Genomic DNA, 16,812 nt, shown 5'->3' with positions numbered 1-16,812 from the left:
ATTAAGCTTGTAATGTAAGTTTAATTAAAATAATAAATATGTTGAAGACACTAAGGATGTTTAATTAATAAACACATAACATGGCGCTGCGAAATTAAAAAAAAAACAAAAACAGGTTCGTGAAATAAACTAATAATTGTATACTGGTCCTATTGAGTTCTACGACGTACAAGATAAGTACAAAATGGCGTAGTCTGCACAAAGAGAAATTATAAAATCAAGTGGAATAAAGGGATTAAAAACCCCTACGGGCTTAAAAAACCTGTCCATGGAAGAGTATAAAAAATTTCTGCAGAGATTTGAAATATATAGATTAGCGTCAGGTGCTAATAGTGAGGTCCGGAATAGGGGATCCAGTGAGGTCCAGACGGCATTATTATTACACTGCATGGGTGAGGAAGCTCAAGACATACATGCTACTTTTGACTTTGCTAAAGATGAGGCCTACAATTATGAGAAAGTGATAACTAAATTCAACGAGTATTTTACCCCGAAAAAAAAGTGAAGTGTTAATTCATATTTGTTTTTTTCAAGAAACCAGAAAGAATGTGAAACTTTTGATAGTTTTTATACTGACATAAAAAAGTTAAGCACAGAATGTGAATTTGGAAATCTTTTGGATAGAATGTTAAACGACAGAATAGTAACAGGAATTTTAGATAAGAGATTGAAAGATAGACTACTAAGAGAAAGTGACCTAACATTGAATAAAGCGATCCAGATATGTAAAGCAGCAGAACTAGCAGAGGAACAAATCAAGAAAATTGCAAACGAACCAGGGACGAGTGTAGTACAGAGTGTAAGAAAGAAGAATGGAAAAGGAACAGTGTCGGAAAGGGAAACAAGAAACCCAACAGATAAAAGAAGACATACCAGAACAGACCGAGATTCAAGACATAGACTAGAACAGAGAAATAAAGAAGATAGATATCCAGAGAAGAATAAGAAACAAGAAGGACAGAGAGCTGAGAAGAAATTTGACTGTTCGAGATGTGGATTTCATCAAGAAGATACCCAGCATATGGAAAGAAGTGTATAAAATGCGGGAAGATGAACCACTTTGCGAAAAAATGCAGAGCAAGAGATGCTGTAAAAGCTATTCAAGAAAGCGAGTCCAGCGATAATGAGTCATGTCATATGTATAATTAATATTAGTAATGTTAATTTAGAAAGAAACTGGTATGAGTATGTATACTTCACCGAATTGAATAGAAATTTAAAATTCAAATTAGATACAGGTGCTCAATGCGATGTAATATCTGCAAATGAATGTTACAGGTTGGGTATAAGTAAATTTGACAAATCTAATTGCAAATTGACTAGTTATAGTAACGAGAAAATAGAAACTTTGGGAAAGATTAAATTATCAACAAAAATAAATGACCAGATTCAGAAAATAGAGTTCCAGGTTTGCAAAGGTAATTATATACCTATTTTAGGTTTGCCTACATTAATAAAATTTAAATTAATTCAGAGAACAAATAATGAGAATATTAGCAATGTTCAGACAAAAAAGTTGGAACTATTAGAGAAATATAAATATGTTTTCAAGGGGATAGGTGAAATAAAAGATTATGAATAAGATATTCAGTTAAAAGAAGGTTGACAAGGAAAAATTGAAAGAAATAGGCATATACCATTTAAATTGAAAGATAAATTAAAGGAAGAATTAAGTTAATTAGAAAAATAGGCATAATAAGTAAGGCAGAAGGTCCAACAGATTTTGTAAGTTCATTAGTTATGACAACTAAACCAGGTGGGGCAATGAGAATTTGTTTAGATCCACAATATTTAAATACTCAGATTAAAAGAGAACAAATGATGATACCTAATGTTGATGAAATAATAGCCAAGTTAAAGGGAAGTAATTATTTTAGTACCTTAGATGCGAATAAAGGATTTTTTGATGATAAAATTAACAAATAATAGTAAAAATTTAAAAACATTTAATACCCCATTTGGAAGATTTTATTTTAATAGATTACCTTTTGGTTTGGCTACGGTACAGTGTGGCTACGGTACAGTGTGGCTACGGTACTAAAGAATATAGTCACCCCCTCTCTTCCCGTGGGCGTCGTAAGGGCGACTAAGGAATAACACAGTTCCGCTGCCGCCTTGGAACTTGGAAAGCCGACCGGTGGCGGGAAAACCATCCAACTGCTGGCTTTGAAATACACAGGCCGAAGACGGGCAGCAGCGTCGTCGGTGCGACAAAGCCAGTCCTGCGGTCACCAATTCGCCTGCCCAGCGTGGTGACTTTGGGCAACACACATGAGTTCACGCTATTTTTGGCGTAAACTTGTGGAGGCCTATGTCCAGCAGTGGACTGTATAGGCTGTGATGATGACCTTTTGGTTTAGCTTCAAGTCCAGAAGTTTTTCACAGAATATTTAGTGAAATATTAAAAGATATATATACAGAATATTAGAACAAGTACTTAAGAAAGCACAGGAATATAATATAAAATTTAATAGAAGTGTAATTTTAAAAAGAAAGAAGTTAAATACCTAGGACATGTCTTAACAACAGAAGGAATTAAGATAGATCAGAACAGAATAAAAGCTATAGTAGAGATAAAAGAACCGAAAACTCAGAAAGAAAAATTAAGATTTTTAGCAATGATTAATTATGTGGCAAGATTTATTCCCAATGTGTCTGAGGTAACAGCACCATTGGGGCAATTGATTAAGAAAGATGTACCTTTTTGTGGTCAAAAGAACAAGATAAAGCTTATAAGACTTTGAAAAAATTATTAATTGAGCCACTAGTTTTGAGTTATTTTGATATGAATAAACAGATAAACTAAGTGTAGATGCTTCTAAAGCAGGATTAGGTGCAGTTATTTTACAAGAAGGAAAGCCTATAGCTTATGGTTCGAGGGCAATGACAGAAACAGAAATACAATACAGTCAGATTGAGAAAGAATGTTTAGCAATTTTATATGGAATAACCAAGTTTCATCAGTATTTGTATGGAAGTCAGTTTAAAGTAGAGACAGATCATAAGCCACTGGTATCAATTTTTTTCTAAATCATTAAATAGATGTCCAACTAGATTGCAAAAGATGAGAATGGCTTTACAGCCATATTCATTTGAGTTAAATTATAAACCAGGTAAAGAACTTTTGGTAGCAGATCATTTAAGTAGATCACATTTATTAGAAACAGAAGAAAATTCAGGTTTTACATCTGTATGTAATATGTAAAATATAATATGTAAAAAATATAATATTTATAAGGCATTGAACTTTTGACGTATTGAACGAGTTCGGTTTTACTTACGTCATACACGACTTTTGTTATTAACCACATTACGTCACCAAAATGGCTGATAGCGTATTCGCGGAAATAAAAAAGTTCTAAAATATAATTAAATTTTATGACATGAAAGTGTGTTTATTTTGCCGAAATATATATATTTTTTGTGGCTTTTTATTGCAAAATCAACATTTTGAAGTACTTTTTCAAACATAGTGGAATGATTAACATTTTATTTCTTTTTGCCTCTTAAGTTCTGGACAAGATTTACTGTTTACCATATGATGACCAGAACATTGACACCAGTAATAGTCAACTTCAATATTACATGTGTCGCTAACATGATCTTGATCACACTTTAGACATCTTGGTTTGGAACGACATTGGATGGTGGGAAAAACGAATAGGTCTACTGACTGAGAGTTTTAGTTTGAGTGTCCGTTTTACGTTAGAAATCCATTATCAATGGTTTTATAATTTAATCATCTAACTTTAACTATTTTGCCACAGCCAACAGGAGTTGAGATATTAGAAATTATTTCCTCAGGAGACCAATCTATTGGAACTCCTCTAATAACACTTATTCTTAAAATGTTAAACGAAGAAACATACTTATACTTTATAACTATTTTCGATTATAATACTGTTGCTTATAAAGGAGTTGTAATCAAGTTTGTGAAGGAGTCAGACATACGGTTTCTACCAATTCTTTTAATACCACCATTAACTACATTATAAGTTTTTTGAAGAAAATTTCCATTTGTTATTGGGTGCAATATAATTCCTTCATTATCAGAGGATTCCATCTTCTGAATATAAATAATCTAAGGAGGTGCATCTGGTTCATTATAAAGATTTCGACCAATTACTTTTGTATTTGGTTTACTGTGTGAATCATTAACATTATAAACTACTGGATTATCTGATTGTAATATAGGCTGCTTTGCAAGTGAAGTACGTGTTATATCTTTACCCTCATTAGATTTATCTGACTCTATACAACGACAACCAATGTTCTTTTGATTTCCCACATATTTTCTTTTTAAACATTTTTTAATATCTTATCAAAAATTGACCGCTCCAGCGGGGTTCGAACCCGCGTCTCTGACTGACCGTGTCGGCGCTTTAGCCAATTAAGCTACGGAACGATGCACCCGCTCAAGCGAAATTTTCGATATGATGATTTTTATATTCGGTTTAAGCGAAGAGCTCGAGCGGGTGCATCGTGCCATAGCTTAATTGGCTAGAGCGCCGACACGGTCAGTCGGAGAGCGGTCAATTTTTGATATGATATTCAAAAATGTTTAGAATGGTGCATCGTGCCATAGCTTAATTGGCTAGAGCGCCGACACGGTCAGTCGGAGAGCGGTCAATTTTTGATATGATATTCAAAAATGTTTAGAATTCCTAATGTGGGTAACACAAAAATAAAATCTTAGATAGTTTCTTTTTTTTTATTGCAATTTTTGCTTATTTTATGCAAGCGATCACATTCTAAACATATTTTATTGGATGATTGGTCAGTGTCCATACTAGAATCATCATATTCTACTGTAGTGAAACTGCTAGGTTCGGGCACTTGATAATATATACAAACTAGCTGTGCCCGCGGCTTCGCTCGCGTTGAAATTAGTGTGTTACAAAGTTTTCTCGGCAAACTTCCAGTGAAACTCTCATCAAAATCGGCTTAGCCGTTCCGTAAACCTCCCTATTGCCAATGGTGGAGCCCCAATTTCTCCAATGGTGAAACCGCATGAAAATCCGTTCTATAGATTTTGAGCGAATCGATCACATACTGTTGGGGACTTTGTTTTATAATACACTGTTGCCCGCGACTACGTCCGCGTGGTTATGAAGATATGTATTACTATTAAGATGTTTATTGCAAAAAAAAATTTTATTTCAGTCACTTGAAATGCTTATCACCTTAACTTTTTAAAAGGCACAATTTAGTATAATTTAATAGTTATTTTTATAAAATCTCTCTATACACCACATTTTTAGATTTATTTTCAGGCTGTATATGTTTCATACAAACTATCAACCCCAATTAAACCCCCTTAGCGGTGGAATATCGTAAAATCCGTTCTTAGCGGACGTCTGCTAACTATAATCTACCTCCCTGCCAAATTTTATCTTTGTCCAACCTGCATGGATAGACCATCCAGCGGTTTTTGAGTTCTCGTGATGAGTGAGTTAGTGAACTTTCTCTTTTATATATTTAGATTACGATGCATTATTTGGTCACCTTTCTACCATCTATAGAGCATACATTTTAAATTTCAAGTCTCTTACTTCAAAAACATAGGACTTTCATACAAACTTCCAACCCCCGTTTTATCCCTTTAGGGGTCAAGTTTCGTAAAATCAGTTCTTAGCGGATATCTACGCCCTATAAGGAACCTATCTGCTAAATTTCAAGTTTGTAGCTGTTATAGTTCCGGAGATTTTGTGATGAGTGAGTCCATCTACCATCCCCCGTTTTAACCCCAAAAGGGAGTTGATTTCTAAAGATACATTATTTGGACACCTTTTCATCATCTAAAGAGCGTACATTTTAAATTTCAAGCCTCTTACTTCTAAAACATAGGACTTTCATACAAACTTCCAAACCCCGTTTTATCCCCTTAAGGGTCGAGTTTCGTAAAATCAGCTCGTAGCGGATGTCTACGCCCTATAAGGAATCTACCTGCCAAATTTCAAGTTTGTAGCTGTTATAGTTCCGGAGATTTTGTGATGAGTGAGTCCATCTACCATCCCCCGTTTTAACCCCAAAAGGGAGTTGATTTCTAAAGATACATTATTTGGACACCTTTTCATCATCTAAAGAGCGTACATTTTAAATTTCAAGTCTCTTACTTCTAAAACATAGGACTTTCATACAAACTTCCAAACCCCGTTTTATCCCCTTAAGGGTCGAGTTTCGTAAAATCAGCTCGTAGCGGATGTCTACGCCCTATAAGGAATCTACCTGCCAAATTTCAAGTTTGTAGCTGTTATAGTTCCGGAGATTTTGTGATGAGTGAGTCCATCTACCATCCCCCGTTTTAACCCCAAAAGGGAGTTGATTTCTAAAGATACATTATTTGGACACCTTTTCATCATCTAAAGAGCGTACATTTTAAATTTCAAGTCTCTTACTTCTAAAACATAGGACTTTCATACAAACTTCCAAACCCCGTTTTATCCCCTTAAGGGTCGAGTTTCGTAAAATCAGCTCGTAGCGGATGTCTACGCCCTATAAGGAATCTACCTGCCAAATTTCAAGTTTGTAGCTGTTATAGTTCCGGAGATTTTTTGATGAGTGAGTGACCTTACGCTTTTATATATATTACTAGCTGACCCGGCGAACTTCGTATCGCCTAACACAAACTTTATCGTATGGTATTAAAGTTCAAATTGACTTTTAAGTATTATCACAAATCTTTCGTATGGGAGTATAGAAAAGTGTTGTTTTTAGACTTTTTCAGGAATTTTTTTTTTTTTTTTTTAGAATTTTTTTCTCCGGAAGAACCATCCTCGTACTTCAAGGAATATTTAAAAAAAAGAATTAGCGAAATCGGTCCAACCGTTCTCGAGTTTTGCGCTTAGCAACACATTCAGCGATTCATTTTTATATTATAGATAGATATTATAGATTATAGATTAAACTAATAAAAAAATATATTATAGAAAACTGTTCTGAATTAATAAAATAGAAAAAAAATCGGTTGAAATTTCCCGCCGTTATTTTGCCAAATATTGGTTGTCAAATATTTTTTTTGTTCGTTCAGAAATTTATTTTGTGTAAAGTATGGATATCAAGAAAATATATCAATTAAAAATTGAAAATACTTAAATACGATAAACATACAAAAATGACTTAATTAAAAAAAAGCGTCAAAATTCAAATCGATTGGTCTCTCTGAACCATTGCACTGAATTGAAATATTCCAGATTATTTATTTCAAATCAAGGAACTTTATATTATTCCTTGTTTCAAATTCATTTATTCTGTCAAATGTCAATCCAGTCTGTCACTTCCAAAGAGTAATACACAGAGTAGGTACTTTATTATATATAGGAGTAATATAAGCATACAGAAAGTCACTTCATTGTTATAGTATATTATATAAATATTTACGTCGTGAAAGTGTAAAGAACTTATGTGATTTATATTTTTATTTTATTTTATTTTATATATTTTATTTATTTTATTTTATATATTATTTTATAATATTATAAATCTGGATTTTTTTTTGCTTAGCGCGCTTATCTCAGTAACTACTGGTTCGAATTGAAAAATTCATGATCGTTCATTCTGAGTTGGATAGCCCATTTAAAAAGGAAGGTTTTGCTTTAAGAAGAAGGTTATTTTTTTTCCTCAAATTAACGCTGGTGAATACACGGGGCACAACTAGTCTGTGTGTGTATATATATATATATACTCATAAATTAGAGGCCGATTATGTACATCATAGCCAAAAATAGTAATTTTTATATATTTAACAGTGTAATTAGTAGTGTGGCTATCACTTTATTGTGTTTATAAAATTACGCAATGATGTTATATGGTATCAGTTAAACACCGCAATAGACAAACTTGAATTACACCCTATCAAAGGTCAAAATACAGAGCGACCTAAGTGAGTCCATCCGAAGAATTGGTCTCCGCATGGGTTTTGGACCAGACAAAAGATATGTTCAATTAACAAGTGGAGAAATTATACAGGATTATATCAACCTTGGCTATACTATACAACTATCTGTCAAAATTTGAATGCATTTTCCTCATTTATTTGGCCACTGTGACTTCAAAAACAAGTTTTGGTAGGTAATGAGTTCTTTTTCCTTTTCAATGAGTTTTTTGTGTAAATATATGGTAAGTTTTCACAGTTCTCATTACTTGTAATGTATTTATTTCAAAATTTAATAAATCCTTATTTTATTCTACTAACATTTGTTATAAAATTCATAATATTTATCTTTATTTTATATTTATGATGTTTTTATTATGTTATAAGGACATACATAGGCGTGAAGATCAAATAATGTGCTAGGTATTAGGTAGGAATCTGTTATCTTTTCACAGATATTTTAGCATAGTAACCGCGTAACTATAAGATACAAGTGTACGTCACCCTTGTGGAAAATTTCTCTGAAAAACCTTTAAAAATTATACAATAAATTGTGAAATTTTTATTTTCTTTTAGAAACTCTGAAAAAGTATTATTGAGTCAAAGAAATGTTTTATATGGTTTAATAAGTCAGAGTATTTGAAAGATTTGGAATTCTGCCAGTAGAGTTATTTAGTAAACTTTTTGTAGAAATGTTGTGCGGCTACAAGACAAATTCTTTTATAAAGAACATCCATCATCCTTCACAATGACTCTCTAAATTGATGAAATATAACTAATTGTTAAAGGGTGTTTCATGGACAAGGGAAACATAGAAAGAACCACATGGTAAATAGATATGTAACATTACACTAAGTGTTTTTGGGCACAAAAGTTACGAAACAAATTATATTTTATTAATTAATTTCTAAAGCGCACGCTGTAACTACATTTAAGAGGAATTATATACATATATACACACACACACACACACACGCACGCGAGCGCGCGCGCGCGCACACACACACGCGCGCGCGCGCGCGCACGCGCACACACACACACACACATATATGTGTGTTTGTGTATATTTAATACCTAAGCATAACATTGATTCATATCAATCTTAATCTAAAGACAAGCCTAATTTAATAATAATAATAATCATCAAAATTTATAGACCTTAAACAAAATCAATTCTCATTTTGTACCAACTTCCTATTATAGCAAGCTTCTTACATAAATTCAATTTCTGCAGGCAAAGCTGTATTTTGCTTACCGCTTGCACAGAGATGTAACTCTTCTCTTTTTATTCATGTTCCACGTTGGTCATCCCACATATTTGAAATGATTTTGATAAAAAAAGTAATGAATTGTTATTTAAATTTAAATGTAATAAAAACTTAAGAGTTGTAACTATAACATCTAGTCTTGTATACCAATAATATAGTCTCACTTTTTCGTGTAATGTTGTTTGTGTCTACCATGTGGTTGCTAACTTCTAGACAAAAATGAAGTTAATTATGTTAACTTTTATTAAGTACTAGCGACCCGCCCCGGCTTCGCACGGTTGCAAAAACTATCAATGTTCCTCTATTATATTAAGCATGTATTATACATATAAACCTTCCTCTTCAATTACTCTATCTATTAAAAAAACCGCATCAAAATCCTTTGCGTACCTAGTTTTAAAGATTTAAGCATACATAGCGACAGAGAAAGCGACTTTGTTTTATACTATGTAGTGATTGTTATTTTCCTCGCTAGAGAGCTCCGATAATAAGCGCGTGCGATCGCTGCTAAATTCAAAGTGCTATAGAGAGAACCGCGACCTCCGACGCGCTCTCCCGCCGCCCCAGCCGGCCAGAACCGCCGCAAACGCTACGTCCCGCAATTTTTAAATCTGTAATATCTTCGAAAATATTCATTTAAATCATATGCTGTAAAGGGCCATATAAATCTATGTTAAATCAACAATGTATTGGTTAAAATCGCTTCGAAAATTAGCCATTATTTGTCGTAAAAAGTAAATGACAAAAAAATGTTATTGTGGGATATCCATAAGAGATAGACATATACCATAGCAGAGTTTTCTGTAGACCTTTTCAATGTGTACAATGCTTAGTACATTATTTTGATAAATCTCGTAGGGTTCAGCCTGCGTTTGCAATGTAGGTAAGCGGAAAAAATGTAATTATGTACGATATCACATTAGAAACCTCAAAAATAACAGTATTTATCCACTATTTAATGGATGTTATTATACATATAAACCATCCTCTTTAATCACTCTATCTATTAAAAAAATCGCATCAAAATCCGTTGCGTAGTTTTAAAGATTTAAGCATACATAGGGACATAGGGATATATGGACAGAGAAAGCGACTGTGTTTTATACTATGTAGTGATAAGGTGGTTTATAAATACTATTATCGCCTTTTGTTTAGTCTGGACTCCATAACAAAAAATAAGAATTGCATTTACTTTATAGTGGGCGATGGCAAATATGTTTGATTCAAACGAAACGGAAAACACAGAACTGTTTGAAGAAACAGATGGAGAGGATAATTTGGATATTCAAATTCGCAAGTTGCAAGAAATCAAAGACGCTTTAAGACATGTAGAAACGACCCATGCTATTGTGAAGCACGATGCCAAAGATATAATTCAAAAGTTAGAAAGGGACCTCATTATTGATTATGATACGACATTTCTTACTGACTATTACAACGTATTAAAAAGTAATGACACAGTAATTATAAAACAAATTAATAACACAGTAAGTAATTATAATATTAAATTAATGTAATTTAAATAAATATTTTTAACGGTTTCATACTTAACGAGAAAAAGTAGCACCTGATTTCTTTTGTTTTTTCTATGAAGTTTCGTTTTAAGACCATACATAACATTTTGTTTTAACATATCTTTCATAAAGACGAATCACCGGATATTTGGCTAAATATTTTTATTGAAAAACTAGCTGACCCGGCGAACTTCGTATCGCCTAACACAAACTTTATCGTATGGTATTAAAGTTCAAATTGACTTTTAAGTATTATCACAAATCTTTTGTATGGGAGTATAGAAAAGTGTTGTTTTTAGACTTTTTCAGGAAATTTAAATTTTTTTTTTTTAGAATTTTTCTCTCCGTAAGAACCATCCTCGTACTTCAAGAAATATTTTAAAAAAAGAATTAGCGAAATCGGTCCAACTGTTCTCGAGTTTTGCGCTTAGCAACACATTCAGCGACTCATTTTTATATTATAGATACGCCTAGCTAAACAGATTTTTAAAATAGATATTCAATTTTTATTAACACCGATATTCTCGGGTTTGATTCAACTAGGTTCGGAGGAAGTTATGTATATTTGTAAGTTGACATCCCTGCCTCCGATTATAAGTGCTAGTAAATTCTTATTATGGAAGGTGGAACGAAGGAGAACCATCTGAATGTATTAAAGTGTCCATTGAAAGGGAGCAAATTAAGGTGGCGCCATTGTAGAAAGTGGAAAGATTTAAAAAATAGCGCCATGAATTATTTGAGTAAGATACGAAATTAAAAAAGGAAAGAAATACTTCTCGTTTATTACAGCGCGTCACAATTGTCACTTTATATTCATTTGCAAAAGTTCTTTATAATTAATTAAACTTTCAGTTATCTGACAGTAACTGTTTAGGTTATATATACCAAATATTTTTCGAAATTGGCACACTACACGTTTTCTGTAATTGCTCACTTTTGGTAATGTTAGCGCAATTTCGGTTTATAATTTGTCTTTTATTAGCGGACACTTTTTCAGCTGTATCGTCTTATAAGATGGTGCTCTTTTCTTCTACACTCCATAATTCTTATTTCTTTCATACCAGGTGTTTTAAAACCTTTATTTTATATATGTCTATATTTTTTTATATAAATAGATCGGTAAACAAGCGTACGGCTCATCTGATGGTAAGCGATTACCGTAGCTTATAGACGTCTGCAACACCGGAAGCATCACAAGTGTGTTACCCTATCCCCAATTCCCCCCAGGAGTTCTGGTCACCTTACTTACTAACAGGAACACAACACTGCTTGAAAACAGTATTATTTAACTGTGATCTTCTGTAAGGTCGAGGCACTACCCCGGTCAGACTGCTCCATATTTTGAGCAGGAAATTTCCTGCTCAATTTATTGTTTGGTGCTTGGCGAATTTGGCGTAGTCAAAGCAGCGGCGATGAGGCCGCATTATAATTTTTAAAAAAATAAATAAATAATACAACTTACTGAAAAAATTAAAAAAATATTATTGTACAAACTATATAATATGTATATGTATGTTTTTATCACAATATTCAGATCTATAAAGAATATTCAAGTATTCGTATAATCGTCAGATATTTTCGAGCATAGAGCGAGCGCTGAAGCGAAAAAGAATCCAGAAAAAGCCGTTCGAAGAGGCAGAAGTCGTTCTCATGGCGGCCTGGCTATCCGTCGCCGTGCTGTGCGGTGCGCGGCCGGCACTCGCTACGCGGATGCTGCAAGCGCTGCTCGTTGCCGCGCAGAACGAGGCGGCTGTTCGTACGCTCTCGTTAAATCTATCGTTATTTCCACACTTCCTCGCACGTAGAACCCTTATCTTCTTTATATTCTTCTTTTATGTTCGTGCTATTATTGTATTATAAAGCTTCAGTTTTATACTCTTAATTTGTAAACTTTTTATGTATATCCAATAAACAAGTATTCTTTATTCATTTCGTTTCTGATCCCGTGTCGCAGACGATGAAGCGCATCGCGCTGATGTGGCAGCACACAGCGACGGCCGAGATGCTGCTGGAGCTGTCGGACGCGACGCGCGCATCCCCCGATCATGCGTCATCGGCACTTGCCGATATGTTGTTGCGCGGCGCGCTGCTCGCTACGACTGCGCCGCGCGCCGAGGCGACGGGGCGGGACAAGCTGGGGCCTCACGAGGTAGCGCATGCTTTGGATGCGGCGATGGAGTGCACAGACGAGTCGCTTAGCGCGCTGTTTCGAATAGCCGCGCGCGTACTGGCGGACAAACGCAGCGAGTCACTGATGGCGAGCGTCGAGCGGGCGGCCGTGGCGGCGCGCGTCCGCGCTCGCGCCAGGCTGGCGCACGGAAGCAACCGTGTACAGGTGACGGATATCCGTCTTATTTGCAACTCGCGTCGTGAGGAATAAATAGTTCGTCTATATTTTCCATCTTTCGGCAGGTCACGACCCCAACGACTCTTCGAATGCTGTTCGGGAAGAAAACGACCCTCTCGGCCAACCGGGGAAGCAAACGTAAAATCGAGCACCCCTCAAATTAAAAATAGAATAGCGGCAAACGACGATGGTAAAGTGTCGTGGTATTTTCGCAGGGAATATATTTTGTTTGTAAATAAACTTAATGAAATACAGATATGTTCGATTTATTTAAATTGTGCGAATTAAATAAATCGATCACGCCAGTGGTAGGTCGATGCCGAGCCGCACTAGCGGCAGTGTGAGCGCGGCGCCACATAGAGGTCGCTCATACGACGCGCGACACTCCCATCTGTAAAAAACGAGTAACACGATCTCCATTATGACTCACACCGAGTTATGAGATATATGAGAATTTGGTTTGCATTTGTCCACGTTTTTATGTTGTTTATGTGATTTTTTTCATAGGGAAGTAGCAACGTATAAATTATAACCCAGAGTTTACTACCATAAGAAGTATTGAAAAATAAGTGTAAGATGTAACATTGTAATGTAACACTTGAATAGAACTAAAATCGCCATTGATGTTTTGTGCTGAATCTTAAAAAAAAAAAAAACTGTTTTTAAATATCTGTTTTAAATAACTGTTTTTAAATATATATAATAATAATTTTATCATTAATTCTAAATATAGTCCATTAATCACTTGATATTTTTAGCAACAGTTTAACCCCTTCTCACTCTCCCACTTGCTATAGTGAGGTTTTAGACTATCAAAACCCCCATACTCAAGTCACGTTTTTTAGGGTACAATTGGATTGAATTTTGGAAAATTAAGTTTCATTATACAAAATCTGCGTTGGTGCAACGGTCACACCACTGGTTGTGGCTGTTGCGCTAGCGGTTGCAGGATCGATCCCCGCACATGACAAATATTTCGCCATACAGATGTTTGCCGTGGTCTGGTTGTTTGTGCAGTTCTTGTGAATCTCCCCATCGTGCCTTGGAGAGCACGTTAGGCCGTCGGTACCGGTTGTTATCATGCGATCGTGACTCATAGTAGGGAATATATCCGCTAACCCGCATTAGAGTAGCGTGGTTGATTAAGCTTTGATCCTTCTATCCTCCGATATAACAGGCTGAAGCAATAGAAATTTAAAGTGAGACATAAAGGTTTAACTGAAGCAGTGTACGGCAGGAAATTTCCTGCTCAAAATATGGAGCAGCCCGACTGGGGTAGTACCTCGACCTTACAGAATTACAGAAGATCACAGCTAAATAATACTGTTTTCAAGCAGTGTTGTGTTTCTTTTGGTGATTAAAGTGACAAAGAGCTTCTTAGGGGAATTTAGGATAGGGTCGGCAACGCATAATCGCTTACTAGGTGAGCCGTTCGCTTGTTTGCCGACTTTGTTAAATACAAAAGAAAAAAAGGTTACAGATTGTTTGGTAGTTACTTTTTTTATTTTATTTTTTAAATTAGAAATTCTGCACTGAGCGAAAAATAAATACAAGTGATATTTCATTACAGCCCTTGAGATATTTGTTTCTTGTTATTTTGTGATTTTACCTTCAACTTTCCTCTCCTCCTTTCGAATGTTACGTGATTGATTGACCCTAGAGGATAGTGGAGCATAAGTATATAGAACTAGCCGTGCAACACAGAAGGAATTTCTCAAATCGAACCAGTAGTTTCTGAGATTTGCGCGTTCAAATAAACAAACTAAACTCTTCAGATGATATGTATTCATTAGTAGTTAGGCGCTGTCGGCGGGCGAGCTTACCCGGCAGCGTGCAGCGCAGCGCGCGCGGCGGGCTGCAGCGCGCTGGCGGCGGCGAGCAGCTGGTCGAGGCCATGCGCCGCCGCCGCGTGTCGCGCCGCACCCGCGAGCGCTCGCCCCGTGCCCCGCCCACGCCACCTGCGAGCGTACAAATATTAGTTTATTTCTATCAACGACCTCATATAAGCAATAAAATATATTTAAATAGACCCAGCCACAGACACTAAGTATAATCTCAGAGGGTATTCCGAAATTCTTTGTATGATTTTTAATGCGCTGATTGCCTTGCAATGGCGCGAAGTACAAATCATTGTATATACGATAGTATAATTACCTCACACCTGTGCCTGAGTACTACAAAATTCGATTCTGTGCAAGTTGAAGATCAGTGCTCAATTTCCATGCCAATATCTATTCCCTTATATTTCATAGATCCATAATTTTACAAAGAAAAAATTTGGGCTTCTCCTCAAACTGAATCTACCTCACAAAAATTCAGCCTATTATTACTTATTAAAAAAGAAAAAACCGGTGGCTGCTGGACTATTATATACTTATACTAGCGGCCTAACATTGCATAGGTCTGAATAGTCAGTCAACAAAGTACCGGCATTTAATATCTGTTTAAATTATATGGTATAAAGGAGTACCAAAATTGTTTTGAAATTCTTAAGATAATTTGTAACATATTTTAATCAATAAGGATTAATGCTGTATCCATCTACATAGCTATTGAATTACTGTATTGTAAGTGACCATTGTTTTAGAAGTTAGATTGAATTTAAGTTTATCGCAAACAGATACACAGACAGACCGAGTGGAGGAGTTTCTTTTATGATATGTAGAAGAGATTAAAAAAGTTAAAACTCACTTGGAGTGGACCACTAGTGCATGCAGCCACCCGCTATTCTGAGGACCCCAGAATTCTGACACACTGACTGTACCAATAAGCTGGAAAAAAGTTTGATCTCAGTGTTAGTTTAGCCCAGTAAAGCAATCTTCTTACTAATCACATTATTATTATATTACTGTATTCTTAGTTGTGTAGCAATATGATTTCTAACATTCCTAACTGATGACTCATTTATGTTTTACTATCATTTATTTTTAATTTTGTTTAATATTTATTGTCTAAAGGAACAGTTAGGAGATATTGTAAAAGATTTATTGTAATAATCTCACAACCTTAAGACTGATTGACGTACTGCCAAAAATAACTATATTTTTAGAAATTTTGGAACTGTAAGAAAAAACGTAAAAAGAAACATTTGAATAATAACAAATATCTATTAATAAAAATTGAATAGTGTTTTTTTAATATTAAGTAAAAACTTTATAGATGTGATAATAAATACTTGTAAATAACTAGATTCCTTTTTTGCATCTAGCTGGATTTTTATTGGCACTTTTCTAGCTCCTGGATCCAGTTGCAGTGCTCCTTTCAACTCTGCCACTATACCAAATATCTCTTCACACAAACTCTAGAAAATCAGAGTAGTGAACATTATACACACAATATTTATAATACATTAAATACATAGGCAACAATTTTAATTAGAATAAAATATCAATACAATACCAATACCTGTGAATGTTTGTATGCCAGTGAGTAATGAACGGATGCTACAGCAGCTGCGACAATTGCGGCAACCGCGGGTAGGAGCAGTAGACAAGTAGTAGCAGACACCCCAAAGAAAATGAACAGGATAGCAGCAGCCAGTACACAACATTCCAAAGTCAACTGTAGTTGTTTAACTTTAATATCAAATGTTTCGGACAGTAATCAAAGTTAATTAAGGTAATAAGAATTAATCAAACTTAATATGCGAAATAAAAATACTAACCTCTTGGAAGAAAAAGAATAAACATGCATTCCAAAAGTAACCCGAATAGCCATTACGTACGAGATCCATACGCTGCTGCAGATCTTCGGCTCGGGCGTGGCGAATTATTATTTCGCACGACATAGTTGAGGAAAAAGCTTAAGTTA

At 35.0% G+C, this 16,812-nt stretch overlaps 1 protein-coding gene and 2 long non-coding RNA genes across 3 annotated transcripts; 1 reads left to right on the top strand and 2 right to left on the bottom strand.

The window, feature by feature from the left end:
- Positions 1–7,559: 7,559 nt before the first annotated feature.
- LOC123669400 lies at positions 7,560–10,621 on the top strand. The gene is made up of 2 exons (XR_006745749.1): positions 7,560–8,066; positions 10,341–10,621. It is a non-coding gene; the product is annotated as an uncharacterized LOC123669400 (long non-coding RNA).
- A 1,496-nt stretch (positions 10,622–12,117) lies between these two features.
- Positions 12,118–14,872, bottom strand: LOC123669402. The gene is made up of 2 exons (XR_006745750.1): positions 14,826–14,872; positions 12,118–13,393 (listed from the first exon to the last, which is right to left on the bottom strand). It is a non-coding gene; the product is annotated as an uncharacterized LOC123669402 (long non-coding RNA).
- An 834-nt stretch (positions 14,873–15,706) lies between these two features.
- Positions 15,707–16,812, bottom strand: LOC123669762. The gene is made up of 4 exons (XM_045603353.1): positions 16,667–16,812; positions 16,408–16,563; positions 16,155–16,303; positions 15,707–15,773 (listed from the first exon to the last, which is right to left on the bottom strand). The coding sequence occupies exons 1-4, from the start codon at positions 16,787–16,789 to the stop codon at positions 15,707–15,709; spliced, it is 495 nt and encodes a 164-aa protein (XP_045459309.1). The 5' UTR covers positions 16,790–16,812.

Source organism: Melitaea cinxia, chromosome 3 (assembly GCF_905220565.1).
Source record: "Melitaea cinxia chromosome 3, ilMelCinx1.1, whole genome shotgun sequence".
Taxonomy (NCBI): domain Eukaryota; kingdom Metazoa; phylum Arthropoda; class Insecta; order Lepidoptera; family Nymphalidae; genus Melitaea; species Melitaea cinxia.
Note: the sequence above shows the minus strand (reverse complement) of the source record. Positions and strands in the feature narration are given on the sequence as shown.